Source organism: Propithecus coquereli, unplaced genomic scaffold (genome assembly GCF_000956105.1).
Source record: "Propithecus coquereli isolate 6110/MARCELLA unplaced genomic scaffold, Pcoq_1.0 Scaffold120, whole genome shotgun sequence".
In the NCBI taxonomy this organism is placed as follows: domain Eukaryota; kingdom Metazoa; phylum Chordata; class Mammalia; order Primates; family Indriidae; genus Propithecus; species Propithecus coquereli.
Window position 1 is genome coordinate 2,432,590 of NW_012136081.1, and position 21,726 is coordinate 2,454,315.

At 58.7% G+C, this 21,726-nt stretch overlaps 2 protein-coding genes across 2 annotated transcripts in view; one reads left to right on the plus strand and one right to left on the minus strand.

Moving 5' to 3' along the window:
• The window catches only part of MACROD1 (MACRO domain containing 1), a 145,398-nt gene that overhangs the window by 21,974 nt on the left and 101,698 nt on the right, over positions 1-21,726 (plus strand). The gene's annotated exons all lie outside the window — the stretch shown is intronic.
• Positions 17,645-20,354, minus strand: FLRT1 (fibronectin leucine rich transmembrane protein 1). The gene has a single exon (XM_012665390.1). The coding sequence runs from the start codon at positions 20,307-20,309 to the stop codon at positions 18,285-18,287; it is 2,025 nt and encodes a 674-aa protein (XP_012520844.1). The 5' UTR covers positions 20,310-20,354; the 3' UTR covers positions 17,645-18,284.

The following is a 21,726-nucleotide window of genomic DNA, read 5'->3' on the forward strand; positions in this document are numbered from 1 at the left end:
AAAACAGGAACAAAAGGAACCAAACCACAAAGGGGTGCTGACCTGGGCATCTCCTAAGAACGTGCCCTGTGCTGTTGGCCACACCTGGAGCCCTTTGGCCCGGATGTCCTTGGCACGTGCTTTCCAACCTGCCAGCCTCTTGACTCGTTCTTGGTCATGGACCTCTCTCAGCGCTAACACCTGCCAGTTGATCCTGGCATCTGGCCTAATGAGGGACCGTGGTTCAGGCCTGACCTTGTAGTTTGTGCTCTTGCTGGCTGCTTGGAGTAGCTTGGCTCTTGGTATCCTACCCTGACCCTGGCCCAGAAGAAACTTTAAAACTAGGCTGAGCAAGTCTATTGCAACTGAATAGGAGATGCAGCTTTGAGCTTCCTAGTAGCCATTGCAAAATGGGAAACAGGATTTCAGGTTTCATAACTCCAAACTTGGAAGTCAATTTAAATTTCAGCTTGATGCCCACTTTTCTTTCTACTTTCGGCCTTTTCCCTTCATTCTCACTCTCCAGTACCCTCAACCAACTGTGCTTTATTTCGCCCACAGATGGTTCATCCCTTGCACCAGAGTCCCTTCCAGACTCACTGCCGATGTGCACCTCCCTGCATGTGGCTTTGCTCCCAGCTCAGGAGGCCCCCTCCAATTCCCCTGTCTTTGCTCCTGGTGGCCGCCTGGCCCTGGGCCTCTTGCCTGGCCCAGGCCCTCTGGGTCTGCCGCTGTCGTTTCTCTCAGATGAGCCTATGACTAATAAGGGCTGCCCCGGGGGGCTGGCAAAATCTTTCCCTCCGTAATATCGGAGTTTAAAAATGTGTCACCATCGATTTGAAGAAAAGCCTTGTTCCTGCTGAGAAAAGCGGCCTGGAGATTCGTCTCGCCTTAGGAATCACACAGGCGGCTGCATAAATTCCAGCGCCAAGGAGAGCTCTCCATGCAAATGCCGGCGCTCAGCCCCGTCAGCCTGGAGAGCCCCTCAGAGCACTCCCTGCTGCTCTGCAGGCTGGCCCCCCACGTCCCTGGTCCCCACAGAGGCTCTGGGAGGCCCCTGTGCAGGTTGAGGGGACATCCCTGCTTGGAAGATCGCCTCTTCTCTCCACCTCTTTGCAGCTGAGTCGGAGGCTGGGCCCGTGGCTAATTCCACGTCACAATGTGTTTTAATCCCAGAAGAGGAGGATGAGTGACTTCTGGGCATGGGGCTCCTAGAAGCCATCTGGGTGCCCCCCACAGGTCTGGGGGGGTCCCTCTAACCCCAGCTGTGGATCTACTGATTGCACAATGGATCTGCCCTGAAGGCAGGATTTTTAGGCCTGAGAGCCTTGTCTCCTGGCCTTGCTTCATCCTTGCCTGGAAGGGGCCCCATTCGCTGCCTCCAGGCAGGCCCCCTCCCCTCTGGCTAGTGAGACCTGCCCTCTGCACGTCGCCCTTGTGCCTGGCCAGGCTTCCTGCCCTGCAGCTGCAGCTGTGGTCCTGCCCTTTTCGTTAGCCTGGAGTAATCATAACAATGACCTGGCGGGTGGCTGCTATTGTTCTCGCTTTCCAGGTTGGGAAGCGGTGGCATAGGGATCATGAAGTGTTGTCTGGATCCAGATCTTTCCACCGTGTGCCCTTGAATGAATTGGTCCGGAACTGGTTTTTAAAATCATGTTTATCCTACCTATTTCTGCTGAAAAATAGGGATAGTAAAAACGGAACCATAAAAACAGGAACAAAAAGAACCAAGCCACGAAGGGGTGCCGGCCTGGGATCCCGTTCGTTGAATGAACGAGTGAGCGAATGAGGAGGAGCGGGCACGTGGTGACCACTCGAGGTGCCGCTCTGCTTAGCAGGCTTGGTGACGGCCCAGGATGGACAGCTTGAGGGAGAGCTGGGCTTTCAGGTCCCCATCGCCCTCTGCCCGCAAGAGGTTGTGGTGGCCTTGGTGGCGTGTCATTCAGTCTCCCTGGAGGGCTCACCCAAGCGCGGGGAGGAGCAGGATGGCGGGCTTCACTGCACAGGACGGCCACTGGGCCGCCCTCAGGGGGGACTGTCTCCTGCTCTGGCCACAGCGGGGGTGATGTGGGCCTGCACCAGGGCAGCAGCCTGCATCGTCGGGGCCTGCTGAGAGCCTAGTTGGGGGGGTGAGGGGGTGGGCCTGGGGTGCCAGGGAGCCTTCCCTGGCTCTCGGGGAACCGCAGAGCTGTGGGCAGGGGAGTCAGGGAAGAGGTTAAGCAGGCAGTTTGCAGTCTCTCTGGCTGCTGTGGGCCCTTGGAACATGTGCTCGGCGGCCATTTACCACCTGGCACGGGGAAGGCTGCAGGCTGGCCCCGCGCCACGCCGCCCCCAGCTGCAGGAGGGGCCGCAGGAGGACTCCTGGCAGCCATTACTCTGGCAAAGGAGGGGCTTTATTTTTCCTGTCTCCCTAAATGTTATTGCCTTTATCGGCTTTGGAAATCAGTTTTATGGCCTGCGTTGTTTGTCCGCTGAACTATGGGAAACACTGGACGGAGAATGAGCCTCAGGGATGGTTCTGGCCCTGAAAGGTCAGGGGACCGAGGGCAAGGGGGCAGGGCTCAGGGGTGTCCCACAGGTTGGGGTTACTGTTTAGGGACTGTTGTGGCTGGAAGGAGGGACAGGGAAGGTGTATACCAGGACTGGGCAGGGGGCAGAATTCTTGGGGAGGGTCAGCCTGAGGCTTCAGGACATGTACCTTTATCAGACGGTCCCCACAGGACTGGCCCGGGACAGGGAGAGTCATTCTGTCTTTCTCGTGCCCGGCTATGCCAGCTGGCTCCCCTCGGGTGCCATTCGGGGCACCCTGCCAGCCACTGGCAGTGTAGACTTCTCAGTGGAAGTAAAAAATAAGCCCTCTGGGTTTTGCCAGCCGGGATGCAGGCCTGGCGGGGGCTCCCACCTGCAGGAGGCGCTTCGTCTTCCGGCAGAGTGGGCCCGTTGAGAGCCAGGCAGGGGGCAGAGACTGCGCAGGAGTGCCCAGAAACTCACACAAATCCTCCTCCCTTTCCTGGGACCGAGGACCCTCAAGGGAGGTTCTGAGGGCCCCCCCCTCCCGGAGGAGGCTGCCTCCCTACTCCTCTCTTAATATGCGAAGAGCCCTTACAAATCAATAAGAAAAATGGGCAAAAGATGTGGACAGGCAATTCCCGGTAGGAGAAAAACAAATGGCCAGTAAACAAGTGAAAAGATGCAGAACTTCTCTAGTAATCAAGAAAAAGCTAATTGAAACAAGAGACATCATTCTTCACCCACCAGAGGGCCGGGAGCGGAAAGTATTGATGTGCACAGGTGTGGTGCAGCCGCAGGAGGCCGGGCCCTCTCTTGGGTGCCTCCCCACAGCATGTCACACCAAACTGGCACATAGCAGGTGCTTGGAAATACTTGTGTTATGCCAGAAAACAAATAGAACTCCTCTCTGCTTGCAGTCAGTCTCAGCGGGGCTGCCACTGCCCCTGCCTTTGCGTCTTTTGCTCCCTGCCCCCACACCTGCCTGAGATGCCGCTGGGGGTTAAGCTCCCAGACTCGCCCCACCTCCAGCGCCCTCACCCTTGGGGTCCGCACGCCTCCTTGCTGCGGCCGGAGTCTTTCCGGGCCTGGCTCTCATTGGAGGGTGCTGCTTCCCACTTCTGGGTCTCAACCCGCTCTGCAATGTTGCCGCTGGTGCCAGGGCGCACTGCACAATGCTCCCCAGCTTCCGACACCCCTGAAATCCTCAGTTTAGGGAAGGTCTTGCCCAAGTAGTGACCTCAGCCCTCTGGGCATCCTCATGGCCACCCATACCCCTGACCCCAGAACCTCCCCTGTCTTTTCTCGTTCCTTCTCTCTCCTGCCCTCTCCATTGCAGCCCAGCTCTGCGATTTTGGGTTTTATACCTGCATGTTGTCTCTCACCTCCTGGCCTTCGCGCGGGCACTGCCCCTGCCAGGAGCACCCTTCTATTCTTGCCTGGCTGACTCTGCTCATCCTCCGGGTCCCAGCTGATAAGCCGTCCCCTCCAGAAACCTGCCCTGCCCCGAGTGAGCCGTCGCCCCTGCGTGCTCTCCAGCACAGCCGTTCCTCCAGCCTCCTGTTCACTCACGCGGCACCTGCTGGGTGCTAGGGCTGCCAGGGGAGCAAGAAAGATGTGGCCTGTGCAGCTGGGACACCCTGAGGTGCTGTACAGTCACCTGTAATGACCTGACCCTGGGGACAGAACAGTCCAGAGGGTCAGGGACAGGGAACCCAGTGGAGCATCCCAGATGGGTCCTGAGGCAGCCTGCCCTGGGGGTAGCTCAGCTTGCTGCACCAGGAGCAGAGAGGCCAGAAGGGAGGCTGGGGCTGGTGGCAGGGCCACTCCCATGGGGCCCGGATGCCTTCCTCCACCTGCCCATGCAGCAGGCCTCATCTGCAGAGCCCAGCGTGGCTGGACCACAGTGGAGCCGCCTTTGATGAGGAGCTCAAGGGGGAGAGAGCACAAGTCATACTTCAAACGGCTGCAGTCCCAGGGACTCTGGCTCTCTGAGTCCTTGAACCGTGTCCTGTCCCCCGCCCTGCCTGTGTCTGCCTGCGCAGAGCTGGCCAGCAGGAGAGCTCCAGCCTGGGGAGATGCCGGCCTGTCCCTGTCCTCCTGCTCCAGAGGCATAGCCTGTCCTGTCCTGTGCCCCCAGCCTCCAGCCAGCCTGCTCTTTGCAGCTCCCTGGGCTGCGGTGGGCACAACCTTCCTTCCTTCACTGAAAGGGTACGAAACGATTGAGACTCAGTCCCTGCTTCCAAACAGTGCTCACCATGGGGCAACAGGGTCACAGCACGGGTGCTGAGTGCACCCCTGGGGGAGTCCAAGGCACCGTGGGCTGGTCAGGGAAGGCTTCCTGCAGGAGGTCTTCTTGGGGAGGCCGGAGCTTCCTGGCGTGCTGTTCCCTCTGGCTCACAGATCCTCAGCCAGGCCTCTTCTTTCTTTTTTTAGAGGCTGGGTCTTGCTCTGTTGCCCAGGCTGGAGTACAGTGGTATCATCATAGTTCACTGCAGCCTCGAACTCCTGGGCTCAAGCAATTCCCCCACCACCTCAGCCTCCCGAGTAGCTGGGACTACAGACGTGCCCACCACACCTGGCTAATTTTTTTTTTTTTGGTATAGATGAGGTCTTGTTGTGTTGCCCAGGCTGGTCTTGAACGCCTGGCCTCAAATGATCCTCCCACTTTGGCCTCCCACAGTGCTAGGATTACAGGTGTGAGCCATGGCGGCGCCTGGCTCAGGCCTCTTCCTGAGGCCTCATGCAGCAGCAGGAGGAACCTGGACAGACCTGGTTCCAAAGCTATCCTGTGTCACCATGGCCTCGGGCAGGCTGCTTTGGTCCTGGCCTCGGTTTGCTCATTTTAAAATGGGAATAAGAAACCCTGCCGTGCCCCCTGCCGAGACGATGGAACGCAGTGACAGATGCCTGGCGCCTGGCACCACCAGGCCTGTGCTGCCATGCCTCTCACAGATGGACACCCCTTTAGGAAATCCCCCCTAATTATGAAGTTACAGATCTGGACGGTCGCGTGGGGAAGAAGCACATTCATTAGGAGACCCAGGCGCACAGCCCGGACTGTGCCAAGCGTCTCTCGCGCCAGCTTCCTGAGGACCACGGGCTCGATAGAGCACATCACTGCATCTTCCTGGTGGCAGGTTCCATCTGCCAGACCCCGAGGAGCTGCTGGCTGGGGAGGGCCTGCGTGGGGGCCCGCCTGTCCCTGGAGGCAGCCCCTCAGCCCTTCACCCTAGGCTTGTAATCTCTGCTTTAAAGAGGACTCCAGTCCCTTTCCCCTGCCCCCACCACACCCCCAGCAACTAATCTGCTCGCCAGGGCCCTGATCCAAGAGAAAGCTAATTAAAGAATTGCTGCTCTTGGCTCAGCCTGGACTTTGAAGATTCCCCTTGGTCTTCCTGGAGTATCTGAAAACAGGTGGAGGAAGGGGGTGTCGGATAAGCCCCCAGAGCCTCTATAATAGGCTTAATCCCCCCAAAGCCTGCAGGCATCAAACGGACCTCCGCCCGGCACTGCTGAGAACTGAGAACGAGCTTGAGAGAGCCCGGATGACGCAGGGCTGTTCCCAGCCCCGTGGGCCCCGGACCGCAGGCTCCCTCGTCTCTTGCTCTCCGCGAGTGGCGGCCCCTTCCGTGTAATTCTCCGGAGCAGGGGCGGTGTGGGGACCTGGCCCCAGCAGCTCTGGCACAGGGTGGGGTGGGTGGGTGCCAGGGCTGCTGCGACGGCTGGCGTGTAGCAGATGCTCAGTAAAATGGCCGCCCGCCCTGCCCCCGCGCGCCCGATGCCTGCCTGCGGCTTTCTTTTCATCAGCCACCCATAAACGTGCATTCAACACTTACCGGTAGAACATCAGGTCCGTGGGGTGGCGGTCTTTGGGGTCCTGTTTGCTGCTGTGTCCCCCATCTGAGCAGGGCCTGACACACAGTAGGTGCTTAATAAAGACTTGATTGCGTGGTTGGCGGCCAGGTCCTAAGATGGGTAGTTTCTCTTCTTACAAAGCACATGTCCCTGCTGCCTTCAGAAAACATCTCAAGAGTCTTTGTGGGCTCACAGGGCCCCCAGGTGTGGGTGGGGTGGGTTTTAGAGCCCCCCACTCTGAGCCTTGGCCAAGCCTGGTGTAACTCTGGGAGAGTCGGGCGTCTGCTGCCGCTCTGGCACCCACCGTGCCCCCTTCAGGCCTCGGGCCCCCCCCCTCCACCACTGAGCCTGGGGCTGGGGGTTGCGGGTAGGGAGGATTTAGACCCGAAGTCCCCCATGCAGGGACCTCCTGGGGCACTTGCCTGCATCACAGAAATAAAAATGATAAAAACCTGCCACTGGATTCTGGGTGGCAGTAAATTACTTAACACCTGAAACAGGTTGAAATGTGGCCACTGTGGTTTAATAAGCCCATCGCCGATGCAGCGCTTCCTTGAGGAGCCGGCTGGGTCTCTTCTCGAGGCGTAATTTCATCGTGTCCCGGCTTGGCAGCATTGCAAATAAGATTTCACTTCCCCTGTAAATCTGAGGGGAGCACGGATTTCATTTGTGCTGTCAGTCAGCGCTGAGAGAGCCTATTTACTTTGCCGCAGGAGGAGAGGGCCCTCCGGAGGTGCTGGACGCAGTGGCTGGAGGGGAGGTGGCCGGGTCAGCGCCGGAAGGTGACGTGGGGTGCGGAGGAGAGCGGGAGGCAGCGGGTGCAGCCCAGGAGCACACTTTACTTTGGGTGCTTGAGGGTGGATGAGCCGCTGCCAGACCCACTGAGGCAGAATTTCATGGCTGGACAGCCTCGGATTCTCCCAGGAGCCTCCTAAGCAGGGTGCTAAGAATTGGCCACAGGACTTGGGAGTGGAGGGTTTGGGGTGTTAGACCCCTCCCGGGTTTGGACTCTTCTTCTCCAGGATGCGTGGTGAGGCCAGAGGCCCCTCCTGGGAAGTGGGGACAGGACAAAGGAAGCTTCTGGAACCCAGCGGTAGCCAGGTTAAGAGCAGGGTCCAGGTGCACGTAGAGATGAAGTGTCACCCACTCTATCCCCCATTTGATCTGGAACTTTTAGTCCTGAGTCTGACAAAACAGGTAAAATCAGATACGTGCAGCAGGGGCCCTGGGCCCTGGTTGTCACCTGGCCATAGGGCAGCCATTCAGGGCTCTTACCCCACACCTGCTGTTGACGCTGTAATGTGCAAATCCTGAGATTTGGGGGAAGGAGAGGGCCCAAAGCAGCTTGGCTGGAGGAGGGCGGGGCTGCAGCCGGTATGGGGTCCCGGGGTTACGGAGGGATCACCCCATCTCCTGGCACCCACCTGAAGACAAGATAGGAAGATGGTAGGGCTCTTTAGGGCCAGCAGGTCCCCTCCGCTGCCCAGTCCTCACGCCCCATTGAGGGACCTGCCGGCTTGCTTTCCTGTGAGGACAGGGGACTCACTGCCTCTCAGACCAGGCTCTCCTCTTTGGAATGGGTCGGTTGTGTTTGGAGGTTCTTCCTTCCGGTGGCCCGAAATACAGGTCTTGATGATTCCGTCCTGTGGGGCCCAACCCTGGCTGGGCCTGCAACTCCCCTGGGCCAGTTAGTAAAACTTAAGATGCCCCCACTCCCACCCCAGTGCTCCTGACGCCTAAGGCTCCAGCCAGCCTGAGACCCTCTTTAGCAGGTCTTAAAGTGCAGGCCACGGACCCTGGGCGTGCTGGGGGGGCTTGGGGACAGGCCCAAGTACGGACGTACAGATGCCTCTCTGTGCCCGACCTGGGGGCACCTTGCTGCCCTGCTCTGGGGGTCCTGCTGAGACCCTGGGCCTCCTGGCAAGAACTGCAGTCCATCCAGCTCAGCAGCCGGCCTTGTCCCTGGGGCCCAGGAAGGCCGGATAAATCCCACAGCGGGTTGTGCGTATGGGGGGGTTACGTGGCCCGACAAGCCCTCCGCGCCGTCTCACAGAGGCCCCTGCGCACGGTAGCAGGGTCGATGCTGTCGCAGTGGGTTCCGAGCACTCCCGAGGGCTTTACCTGTGCGCCCCGCCTGCCTCTCCCAACAGCAGTGGGGGACGGAGCTGTTTCCACACACACACTGAGGCGAAAACTGAGCCACGCAGGTAGTCAGTGGCGGAGCCTGTGAGTCTAACCCAGTTGCAAGGGACTCCAAGGCCCTGCCCAGGGAGCTTTCCGGGAGAGCAATGATGTTGATCCAGTGGTTCCCAAAGGCATGTGAGCGTGAACCCTTTCTGGGTAGAACCTGCTAGCTCTAGGGGCTGAGGAACACAGTTTGGGAACACAGCCCCTCTGCCCTGGCTTGCAGGGCTCCTCAGGCCCCCCTGAGTTGTGGCACTGCCCCCGGTGTGTGGAGGGCGAGATTGTCGGAATTACCGGGACGCTGGGATCGCCAAGGGCTGTCGCGCTTGGGACGTTGTCCTGATACCGCACACTGATCGGGTGAGTGACTGGTTGGTTGATTTACCGTGTCTATTGACTCCCTCTGCCCTCCCTTCTATGGGCCTCCTGTGTGCCAGGCCGGCACCCTCTGGGAACCTGGGGGTGGGAGGGTGAGGCCTGAGCCAGGGCCCGGCTGAGCCAGGTGCTGGGGCTGGTCACCTGTGCAGGTGGGAAGCGCCGGCGGAGGTGTGGGGCCCAGATGCAGGGGGGGCTTTCCTGAGGCAACGATGAGTTGAACCTTTAGGGGCCTTTATGAGGAAGGGCATGCAGGCTCCCCTGACAGGCTCGCTGACTGTATTCTAGAAAGATCCCTTCGCAGCCTCAGAGAATGGTCTCAGGTAAGAGAGTGGGGCAGCTCTCCTGAGCATTCACCATGTTCTGGCCTGAGGGAGAGTCGGAAAACAGCCTTGGTCCTTTCCCTGGCGGTCACCCCATGTGCTGCTCTTTGGAATGGTCCGTCCTGGCCGGCTCCTGCCCCCAGCAGGATGGAAGGTGAGGACTGGGAGCCAGAGCGCCGGCGCCACCCAGCCGGGGCCACCCCCACCAAGGCACGCAGAGAAATAACTGCTTCCTTGGGATATCAGGAAAAACTTGTTAACCTGCATCCAGACACGGAATCGGATCTCAGGCAGAAGTAATGAGTTCTTATTTTATGTTAAATTTAGCAGAAACTACTACTGTTCTCACGGAAAATGTTTTTCCTTCCCGTCCCCTCACTTTGGGGTGTGAGTTAGGCAGATAAGGCCTGGAGAGTCGTGAGTGCAGTGGGCACATCTAGGGGACGAGGGGCGTCTGGGGGATGAACCCAGGTGGGTGTTCACTGGGGCAGCGGAATAAGCAGGTGTCCCCAGACATCCGTACAGTTCCACCCTTATCTGGGTGCCACACGGTTGCTGGAGCCTCCTACGGGATGATCCGCAGCTGCGGTTAGTATGTGCGTCTCCACATGCAGCTTGGAGTCTGCGTTCAGCTGTCAGTCCTCCAGCATGGCTGGCTTTAAAACACCAGACCCCGGGGCCCATGCGGTGGGATCAGAGGTCCCTTCTCCTCACTGCTGCAGAATCGTTATTTTGGTTCTGCCGGCGCCCCAGGGAACTTATTAACCCCAGAGCCTCTGTCCTGCCCGGCCACCCCTCTGTGCCTGGGGGACCCCAACAGCACAGCTGCCCCTCAGGGGCGAGCCTGGGGAGGGAGCATGGGTGGCCCAGACCCTTGCACGTGGGGCAGCCACGCCGAGAGTCAGCAGCCGAGATGACTGTAAAAGTTAAAACTTTCTATTTATTTCAAGAAAGGACAAGGCAAGTGGACTTGGACATTTTATATGAAAACAGACAAACAGAAAATAGGACCGAGTAGTTAACCACATTCATCTCAACATTGAAGTTTCAAGGCACCTACAAGAAGGAGGCCAAAGGGCGGTTCGCAGTGCACTTTGGTTTGTGTTGTCGTCCTGGCGGCGGGTGTGTGTGTGTCGCGGTTTCCCAAAAACCCCTGCCCGGCCGGCCGTAAGGTTGGGAGTGAGGCAGGCAGGCGTGAGGCCAGGCTCGGCTGGGCCCCGGGGGCTGGGCCGGGTCGGCCAGCTGGTCTCCCGCAGCGGGCAGTGGCGGGAGCATCCGGGCCCGTCACCCAGACCCCCAAGATCAATTTGCTCTTCAGAGAAAAAGGAAAAAGACAAGGCGTGGGCTGCTTCTGCAGGTGAGGAAGGCCAGGGGGCTGGGAAGCTGGGGGTGCCAGTGTTGGGGCCCCTGGGACAGCAGAAGGGACCTCAGTCACAGACTCGGGAGAGACCCTCCCCCTCCCCGTGCCATCGGCTGGCGGGGCATCCCCCCCGGTATAGCAGAAGGACCCAACCCGTTCACCGGGGTCTGGCCAAGGGCCCCTCCCTGACTGCCTCTCCCTCCCCAGACAGCTGGGAAGGGGTTCCGATTGCGCACGCTGCTCCAGGACGCTTTGCGATGCCCGATGAGTTAGCAGCAGGAAAGGGAAGGACTGTGGGCGGTTCTTCAGATATTTCACTGCACAGTATTGATGCGGGGGGCGGGGGGGCTCCTTTAGTTCACCTTCGACCCCCTGTGCGCACCTGCCTTGTGGCTCCAGCCCACAGAATCCCCGTCTCTGGCCAGCCTGCGTTCACAGCCCCGCAGCCTCCCCGGCCTTCAGCGCGACCTCTCCCCCTTCTCTCCCTCTCGGACGAGAGGCCTCAGGTGCTGGGCCGTGTGGCCTCCTCCCTGGCTCTCAGCCTCTCCCGTCAGCTGGAAGGTCCCGGGTTCCTCAGTGCAAAGAACCCCTCAGTGAGCTTCTCAGCCAAGGCCGGGGCCTGCCGGCAGGTGGCTATACTGAGTTGGGGGATGGAATCTAAGGCTAGTCGCAGGTTTTATGTGTGTGTCTTCCCCGTGCGTACCCAGAACCTTTAGAAAACGGGACTAGGGCGAGGGGCCGAGGGTGAGGGGGTCTCAGAACACGCTGCAAGCATGTCTTCCAGCAGCGCAGGTGAGAGATGCCTGGAGCCGTCCAGCTCTGGGGAGATGAGTGGGTGGCAGCCCTGTGTCTGCTGTGGCTTTGATTGTTGGTTCATGTTGCGTTTGTTCTTCTATCTGGAGGACAGAGCCTGATAAGCTCCTCCGCGTGGGGACTCGGTGCAGGGACTCTTGGTGGGAGCAGCAGGTGTCGCCTGGGATCCCGGGTTTCCTGCAGTGCCTCTGGGGGTCCTCCTCCAGGTCTCTGCCCCCTTGTCACCCACTCGAGGCAAGAGTTGGAGAGAAGAAACTGAGTCCCCCACTCAAGTGGAGCCAGCCCCCAGATGTGAGTGGCCGCGTTGCCCTATCGGCCACAGCCTGCAATCGGCAGAGCCCGGGCAGAGTGCAGCAAGGTGCCCCCGGGAGGAAAAGCTGCCGAGGTGATTCCCTCTCTGTGCCAGGCCGCTGGCGGGGCCAGGCAGGGCAGGACAAGAGAAGGCCATTCCCTGCCAGCACCCGGGCCTGGGCTGTTCCTGTGGAGTGGGCAGATGGCAGGTGGGGAGGATGTGCAAGGGAGAGGTGGAGGTGGCCTCGTCCAGTTGTTGGAGAAGAAAGGATCCGTGCCCTTGTGTGCCAGGCGCTGTGCTAGGCCTCAGTGACCGCTAGGGAGGGCAAGGCCCCAACTATGCAAGCCCCATGGAGGAGCTTGGGGACCTGGCATCTTACCCAAGTGACCATCCATCTTGATGACCATAAAAGATTTAGGGCTGGTGGCAGCAAAGACCTGCAAGGACTCTCTGTGCTCAGGCTTTTGGGCTTCCAGGTGTGTTGAGGACAGGGGCCAGGGTACTATGGCTGCCCTGATGGCTGCAGTGCCTTGGGGGCTGGCTCTGTTGGGGCGTGGGGCTGATCAGCCCACCCACAGGGCACCCTCCTGACACGAGCTGGGCATTTCAGGGACAAGGAGCGGGTAGAGACAGTGATCTCAAAGAGCCAAGGCTCTGCCCCTCTCCAGGGGCACGAGAAGCAGGAGCTGCCCCGGGCTGAAGATCTGCCGGGACGTGGCGTCTGCAGGGGAGAAGCAGAGAGAGGCCAGGCTTGGCCCCTGTGGCTCTGGCGTCTCTGGGCACACCTGCCATCCCACTTGTGGTGAGAAAGCAGTCCTGACCCCCTTTTGGAATTTCCAAAACCAGAGAAAAACTACATATTAAAAATGCCAAGGGAAGGGGGAAAAGCAAGGGGGATGGAGAGCACAGGGAATCTTTTTGTGAATTTTTAAAAAGAAGCAAATGTGAGTATTTTGGGCAACTACTTGGAACATTTCAAAAGAAACAGTAAATACTTAAAACCGCAAAGTGAAAAGTGCCCCAAGCACCGTCACCAGGCCGTGATGGACGGATCGCACGTGGAGTGGCCGTGTGAGCGCTTCCCGGGGCTGGGGTGGCCTGGGCTTGGGGGCTGCAGGGCTGGGAGGTGGCTTGCTGTCAGCCCCTCCACCCAGCTCAGGGTGGTGATCCCTGTCCTTGCTTCCTGCTGAGTTCAGACTCTGGCAGGGGTGGTGCACACCTGTGCTTCCTTTCTCTGTGCCTCTTGGATGCTGAGGATGGGAATTTTGCAGCCCCTCTGGTGGCACAAGCGGCTCTTTTTTTTTTTTTTTAAAACAGACACGGTTTCCCTCTGTCACCCAGGCTGGAGTGCAGTGGTGTGATTACAGCTTACTGCACCCTCAAAATCCTGAGCTCTAGCGGTCCTCCTGCCTCGGCCTCCCAAGTAGCTGGGACTACAGGTGCGAGCCATGGCACCTGGCACAAGTGGCTCTTTGATGGGGCTGGATGGCATGACTGCAGGACAATCTGACTTGGGATTTTCAGGGGACACTGGTCATTTTGGGCAACACAGTGCACATCTCTTGATATCTGCTTCCTTACAGCGTCCTCAGGGTGATAAAGCAAAGGTGCGAACCAGGGTCTTCTGGTTACAGAAACAGACCTTGGCAGGAAAACATCTGCCGCATCCCCATCTAGTGCTTGAATGCTCCTGGTAACAGAGAGCTCACCGCCTGTTTCCTTCGCTGGCCCAGTTTCTCTTCCCTGACCTTCAGTTTTCCCTTTACAGTGGGACCCACTCCCCTGTCACTGGCTGCAGAGAGTGGACTGGACACAGACCCACCCAGAACAGAGAGGAAGTGGAAAAGCCCACGGCTCCAGAGCCCTTCTCTCTAAGGAAGGCATGAACGTGAGGGCCTTGGCTGGAGCCAGACCTGCTTTTCCTCAGGGAGCTGAGCAGGGCAGGCACCCCCACCTCATTCCCCCACCCGGTCAGGCCCAGAAAGTCCCTGCTGTGTGGATGGCCACTTGGGGCAGGTTCATAAACCATGAAAAATCCCTCTTTCCCTCACCTCCAACGAGTTTAATCTCTCCTAATCAATTTAGCAGACTCGCTTGGTTGTAAACGATAATGATTTGCATTTTGGAGCCTTTTCATCCCTCCTTAGGGAAAAAAAAAATGCCCCTTCTCTGCATTCAGGAAGGCCCGTGCACACGGGCTGTGAGTTGCTCGTGAGCGCGCACCCTGGCACCCGTCCAGGGGGCAGGCGGTGCCATCGTCACCTGTGCCGATCAAGTGTGAGGACACGAGGGCGTGTGGACGCCCACAGCAACTCTGGTGGTCGTGGGCTGGCTGAGAGCATGGCTGGCCCCTGGGGACACAGGCCACCGCGCCCCTTCCCACCGCCAGGACCGCCGGGCTCTGCCCGTTGCCTCCCCGGCCCCACATTCCCTGTCTGCTGCATCCACTTTTCCTTATTGTATTTCACATGAGCACGAGGCTCAGAAGCCCTGTCCTCCTCTCTGGCACGTGTGACAGAAGGCAGATATCTGGAGCGGGTTGGCTTTGGGGCTTGAGCTGCCGCTGGAGGGGGCTGTCCTGAATGTGCCTCTGACTTTTGCTCCTTCCCCTCCTTTCCTCCATCTGGCTTCTGGGCCAGCCCCTCAGCCCTTGCAGGGGTCCCTCGCCTGCCTTGGACCAACTGGAACCTTCCAGAATCAGCAGAAGGGAGGGGCCCGACCGGGCCTCCGGAGCACACAGCTTTCCTGAGTGACTCTAGCCCCTGCCCCAGAGCACTGCCGCTTTACGGAAGGGGAAACAGAGGCTGTGCACTCACAGACACACTTTCCCTGCGCCTCTCTGGAAACACCTCCCGACCCCCTCCTCAGCTCTCTGCCCATCTGTGCGGGAGCCCTTCCTGCACCCCCGGGGGAAGGAGGACAGCCCCAGTACCTACGTGAGGGAGAGTGAGGGAGAGGAAGGTTGGGCCCCTCCCGGCTGCTGCCATCTTCCCAGGGGCTGTCCCCTCCCCTGCCAGCGTCACCCTGAGCAGGGAAGGAGCCAGTGGTGTCCCAGTTCCTGCCTCCAGACCTGGCAGCCTGGCCCTGGGTGGCGGAGGCCCCTCCCGTGAGCACCGTGCTAAGGTGGAGGTGGTCCAGGAAACCCGAGCCCGTTTAGAGGAGATGAAGCTTCTGCGGGAGGCCGCGGGAAGGGGAAGGAGAAAGGGAAGAAAGGAAGCTTTTGATGCACATCATGTCTGCAGAATTGAGTATGACTAATTAATAGATTTTATTCTTAGTAATCTCTTAAGCATTCCATACGTTGGGCCCCATGCCTGAGCTGAGCTTACAAGAGGCCTCATTCGCAAAATGCAAATGACTCGCCGCCCTGCCATCTTCTCTCCTTCCTCGCCTTTTCCTTCTTTTTTTTTTTTTGTAAGGGGAAATTTAAAGGAAAATTGCCATGTAATAGAAAAGAGATTCCAATCACTACATCTAATTACCATGAAAGGTAAACCACTTACCCAAAGTGTCGTGGGCCTTTTTTTTTTTCAACTTTAAACCTGCCTTGAATGCCACAAAATACACTCATCGACACTGAGGCCACTGAGGTTGTTCTGGCTGGTGAGAGGCTGTGAGGGTCAGCTTAGCAGCGAACTTTCCCTTAGACGTGTCAGCCTTGCCCAGGAGGGAGATTTTAGACAGGCGCCGGGTGCCATCCTAGGCCCCGTGTCCTCACACACATCTAAGGGGCGGGAGGCCGGGTGCCCTGGAACATCTTCCATCTTGTGTTACGGGGCCAGCTGGGAGGAACTGGACCAGGGGGAAGCTGGCTTTAGGCCCCGCTCCCTGGCGTGGGGGTCTGTGACGCAGTGGACATTTGGGGGCTTACTCTCAGAAAGGCCCCTGGGAAAGCGTTGGGATGCAAAGGGCTGGAAAGGTGAGAAAGCCGATCTCAGACCTGGGCCCCAAGGCCCTGGCTGGGTGGAGCATCCACCTTTGTGGGCACCTAGAGCTCCACGGAACAGGGAATGGCCTCGGCTCTCCAGTGAGATGAGCTGAACCCCATTAGTGCCAGAACCGGGAGCAGGAGACCAATGTGGTCCTCAGGCCCGGCATGATCCTCTGGGCGGCTGGCAGGCTCCTGCGGGCCTGGCCTGCTCTGTGCGGTGGCGGAGGAACATTCATCACCCAGGCCTGGCCTTGGAGAGTGTGGCTGGGCTCGGGCAGCCTCTCAGCTCTGCTCTGCCTTCCTGCACTAGGTCCTCTGCGCACCTGCCCCGCCCACGCCAGGCCTTCCCCGGCGGCTCTCAGAGTCTGGGCCACCTGCTATCCCCAAATGTCTTCTTAGCGACCAAGGGCATGATCTGACCTCCTGCCTGGGGTGGGGAAAGGAGAGAGGGGGACCTGGGTGAGGCGCGGACGGAACTTGCTGGCAGCACTGTGCAGCTGTGCATGCCAGGAATTTGGGTAGCTAGCTCTTCCCAGCCACCCAGGAGGGTCCCTCTGTTCCTTCCTCAACTGCTAGGAACCGGCTGTCTGGGGGGCTGCGGCCCACAGTGAGGACCTGAAATTAAGGCTTGGGAAATTTTCTCTCTTTGACCTCATTGTATGAGAAAATGATTCAGGCAGAGAAAGGAAAAAAAGGTCTAGTTTGGAATGAAACGTGTCCACACCCCTTGGCGGCTCCGTGGGGCTGGAGAGCAGGACGCCGTTGGGTGGGACAGGCCGTGGGCTGTGCTGCAGCCTTGTCTCTTTCCAGTTCCCTGCTGCATCTGCTCGTCCAGCCCCACCTCCTCGCTAACGGGGCCGGCCGGACCCTTTCATGTCACCACGGCCCAGCCTCCTCTTCTGCCTCTGCTTTGGTCCAAGCGGCGGAGGCCTTTTGAAAACACCACCGCCAGGGACGGGCCCTCTCATCCTCCTGCCCTCAGACCAGCAGCTCCTCTCCGACGGCGCTTCTCCCCGGCGCAGGACACGCGGCGCGTTGACAGACAGTGACCCGAGCTCCCCGAGTACTGGGACGCGGGCACCGTCAGAACCCCAGGCTCCGCTCCTCTCCCCTTTCCAGATTCGCGGCTATTATTTCATCATCGTTTTAATCTCGTGGCCCACAACACTGTACTGCCCGTTGATAAATGATAGCGACATTGATTCCAGAGCGGGGAAATGAAATCTTAACTCTCTGAGGGCCAGGTCAGTGCCCTTCCAGAGGCCGGCATTTTTAGGAGATCTGGTCCCTCCCTCTCAAATGCAGAGTCCCAGGGGTAGGCACGGGGAGGGGTTGCTGTCACCCAGGGCTTTTCGGATAATTTTTGTGTCTTTTTTGGGGCTTTGTTTGAGCAGCCATGGAAACCAATAGGTTTAATCAGCTGATATTGAAGAAGAAAACCCATTTCTGCACTAATTACGTGTCCCAAGAGGAAGCACATAGAACAAAGTAAGTGCTCAGACAGTAGCTGTTAAGGTGACTGCGTCTGTAGGGGCAGAGTGGGGAGAGGGACCGGGATGCTGGCAATTAAAGAAAGCTTTTCTGGTCAAGCCAAGATAGGACAGAACTGAAGGTGCCCCTTGCCCTGCCCCTCCCTAAGCCACCGTCTGGGACCCACATGCCTCAGCCTTTAGGAACAGCAATGTCCCCCGGAGACTGGGTCTCCACCCTCCACCTCACTCCCATGCCCAGCACCTTGTCTACTTACGCAATGATTTCCAGGAGAAAGCAATGTTTTTGCAATTCTATTGTCTCAGGAAATGGAAAGAACTGACCCAAGAAGTATAGTAAGGACCGAGTGTCGGCTCTGTCTACCCGGCTGTACTTAGAGACGCCACCCAGAGAGAGACAGGCAGACAGATGCACCTCCAGGTGGCGGGGAAGGCTACAGCTTCCATCGTGGCTCCTACAGAGTATGTTGCCCGGAACCGAGGAGGGTTTCAGCATAGGGAGAAAAAGGAGTTTTGTTTTTTTTTGTTTTGTTTTTTTAATTGACTACATGATTGTTCAAAGAACGCAGTGAAAGACGCCATGTTTCTGCAAATCTGTAAGGGAAATGGTACGGAACAAACCAGGGAAGAGATTTCAGGACAATATCTCCATAGCAAAAGATCTTTTCTTCCCTTCTCCTTTGTGAGGAGCCTGAAAACCCTCCATCGCGGAGCCAGCGAGCAGCGGCGGCGGGAGGGCTGCGCGGGGGCTTCGCGTGTCGGCGGCTTCTCCCTGACGGTTCCTTTGTGACGGCCCTGAACAGAGCATGAGGTGTACACAGACGTTGTACAGGTAGTATCTTTCCAGTTCAGGAAAAAAAAAAAAAACCCTTCCTGCGATATTATTTTTAGTCCTTCCCTCCCCAGCTGGCATCACCGGGGATAAATTATGTCTTCAACAACGTCGAATCTACCCTCCTTCCTGCCTTCTATTCTTTAAAAAAAAAATTTTTTTTCCACTGTTGTGTTCTACAAAATCGTCAACCCTCCCCGAATTTCGCTTTCTGCCGGGAAGGTCATCGGTGGAATTTCTTTTCTTTGCTCTCTGTGGTTGCAGCAGGCTGGGCAAAGCCGCATGGCCGCGCCAGGACGGCCGGGGGCTGGGGTGGGGCTGGGGTGGGGCCCGGCGGCATCACGTGTAGGAGTAGTCTATGTCGGGGATGCCGCCATCCCGGTAGCCCCGCGTGGTGCCGTAGCCGATGGTGTGCGTGCCCTTGCAGAGGCTGCTGCCGTTGGAGGGGAAGATGGTGTGGACGACGTACTCCTCTTTGGCGCGGTACGGGTTGATGGGCAGCATCTGCAGCCCAGGGCCGCGGATTTCCAGGATGGAGTTATCCTTCTTGGTTCCCGACTCCATATAGTCGTCCTTTTTCCTGCTGCCCCGGTTGTAGGCCCTCTCCCCGGTCAGCAGCTCGCCAGCCTGGTGCACGTACCAGCAGATGGCCCCCAGGACCAGGAAGAGAAAGACGAGAGCCACAGCGCCACCAATGATGCCCGCCAGGGGCAGGCCCACCATGGGGCCGGCGTTCTGCTCCTGGTTGAGCATGGTGGTGGGGCCGTAGCTGTCGGCCGTCTCTGCCTTGGCGCACACGGGTGTCTCGTCGGCCACGTAGGTGTTGCCGGTCTCCATGGTGACCATGCAGATGACATAGGTGGACTTGGGCTCCAGGGCCGTCAGCAGGTACTCCGTCTTGTCCCCCTGCACCAGGGTCTCTGTGATGGAGCCCACGGCCGGGCTGTGGCCCAGGCGCAGCCAGCTAAGCCGGAAGGAGGAGGCGGGGAGCGAGGCCTTCCACGTGATGCGGATGGAGTCTGCCGTTAGGGGCTTCACGTGGATGACCAGCGTCTTTGCGCCGTCACCTGTGGCCATGGGGTAGTCAATGTTGGAGTCGGGGAGGCGCAGCCCTGGCCTCTTGGCTTTGAGGGTGAACAGCGAGCCCTGGGGCGTGGTGGCGGAGGCGTGGTTGCTTGCTGTGGTCTTGGCGGCTGCATTGGCCGCGCCACCCTGTGACCCCGTCTCGAAGCACTCGTCCATCTCGCTGGTGATGTCCTTGATGGCCATGCCCCGCACCTTCTCGGGGCCCTGGCACATGAGACCCCGCACGTTGACCACGGCCGCCCGTGCCTTCACCCAGTCCCGCAGCCACATGAGGTTACAGCCACAGAACCAGGGGTTGTTCCTGAGCAGCAGCTGGGCCAGGTTCCCCAGGTCGTCGAACAGGCCGCGGGGCAGTGTGGTTAGGTTGTTGTTGGACAGGTCCAGCCGTTCCAGCTCGCGCATCTTGGCCAGCGTGTTGTAGGGGATGTGGCTGATGGCATTGTCCTGCAGGTAGAGCTTCTGCAGGTGGGCGCTGGGCAGGTTGAGGGGAGGGGCAGCCAGCGAGTTGCGCACCAGGGAGAGCTCCGTGAGGTTCTGCAGGCGGCTGAAGGTGTCATCCGCGATGCGCTGGTTGGCCAGCAGGTTGCCGTCCAGCACCAGGCGCCGCAGGCTGTTGAGGCCCTTGAAGGCATGCAGCGGGATGGTGGAGATGCGGTTGTCGTCCAGCCGTAGCTCCTCCAGTGTGTGGGGCAGCCCCGAGGGGATGCTGCTCAGGTGGTTCCGGCTCAGGAAGAGCAGCTTGAGCTGCTTGCTGTCGGCGAAGGCGTCCTCCTCGATGCTGACGGTGGACACGGAGTTGTCATCCAGGTGCAGCTTCTCCAGCAGCGGGATGCGGGCCAGCGAGTCCCTGGCGATGGTGCGCACGTTGTTGTCCTGCAGGTGCAGCTCCCGCAGGGAACGGGGCAGGTTGATGGGGAACTCATCCAGGTCGTTCTCGTACAGGTAGATGACCTGCACGTTGACCTTGGTCTTGAGATCCTGGGGGATGCCGGCATTGTTGATCTGGTTGTTCTGCAGGTAGAGGGTGGTGGCATCGTCGGGGATGTCAGCAGGGATGGAGGTGAGCCCCCGGTCGTTGCAGTAGATGAAGCCGTTGTCGCAGCGGCACACGGAGGGGCAGGTGGTGCTGTCGATGACCTCCGTCAGAAAGGCGATGAGCCCGTAGCAGAGGAACAGCCAGTCCCGCAGGTCCATGGTGGCCGTGGTCATCACAACGGTGGCCGTGACGGTGGCAGTGGACGTGGTGGTGGCAGTGGCAGTGGGGTGTGCCACCACCATGGTGGATGACTGGGGGTGCCCGGCCCCACCTGACCTGCAGCCTCAACACCTGCAAGGAGCACAAGACAGGTGCAGTGAGAGTGGGACAGCCAGTGGCACAAGGAGCAGGTGTGCACCCGCCAGCTGCTGCCTGGGGGAACCGACCGCAGCTGGGTCCTGCGGGCCGAGGTCGAGCCGGGAGGCATGGCCCTTTTCGTGCCAAATTTATGCCACAGGTGATCTCTCCAGCTAGGGTCTGACTCTAATGACATCTGGCGACCATTAAACCTCTTTAACAGACACTGCCTGTTAATGAGACGGATGCTGCCTCTGCCCTCCTGGAGTGTAACGGGGGCCCTGGGGTCAGGGGTTAATTTAGTGACAGACACGCTGCAGTTTTGCTTTCTTCTCTCAAGATTTCACACTAAGCCGGTCTTTATGGCCAATGCTAACCGTGCCGGTCAATGTTGATGGGATGGATTTAGGGCGTGTTTTATGGATTCAGAGCCACCGCTGCCCACTGGCGCGGGGAGCGTGCCCCGCTATCTGGCTCGGACCCAGGGCTCGAAGGGAAAGCTTGTTTCTGGGAGGCCTGCGAGCTCAGAACGGGGCCTCACCAGAAGCAGCAAGAAAGAAGCTGCCAGCGCCGTCGCTGGTGAGCAGCGGAGAGCACCGAGCTTCATTGTCTGGTGTTAAAACAACACGTCCTGTTTGTCACTCGTACATTTTACAGACAGAAGAGTAAGGTGTCGACAGAATCGCTTTCTCGTGTATTTACAGAAACCTCTTTTTATCAGAGCAGCCTCCCGAGCTCTGTGTTCTGCAGGAAATTGTCCCACACCTTGCCCCCTTCTGAAGTCATAAACTTTTTCAACTATCATAGGAAAAAAAAAACATCTGTTTTCTTGCATCTAAAGAAATGAGACAAAGAAAAGGCGGGAGGTGTTCACGCTCTGAGGGAATTGTCTGCAAGGTGTAATTTCGGTTTTCACAAATGGAAAAATTGCAGCATGGATTTTTTCTTATATTATTTTACTCTTCATAGTGGTAAAAAATCAATTAAAGAGAAATTATCTTTCAACCTCAGTGGGAAAGGTGTCTTCATGCGGCCGGCAGACATCTGCTGTAAACTCTGGATTCATGAAGGCTTCTCGATGGTGGGACACGGTGGCCTCTTGGAGCCTGAGCCCTGGCCTGGAGGGCAGCCCTGGTGTGTGGAGCAGAGCCGGCACCTGCTCAGTGGGTTGGGGACCTCGCTTCTGTGCCACAGGGACCCAGCCAGGCCAAACCTCTCTCTTCTCGTCCCTCTGTCCCCGGGCTGCTCCTCTCAGGAAGCAAAGTGCTCCTCACCCTTCAGGACTCAGCTCAAATGTCACCCCCGCTGCAGGTCTTCCTTATGCACCTGATAGAGCTTCCCTCTGCTCTTTCTGTCCACCCA

Coding starts and splice junctions, on each gene's coding strand:
- FLRT1 (XM_012665390.1), bottom strand. CDS start 20,309: ATGGTGGTGGCACACCCCACTGCCACTGCCACCACCACGTCCACTGCC.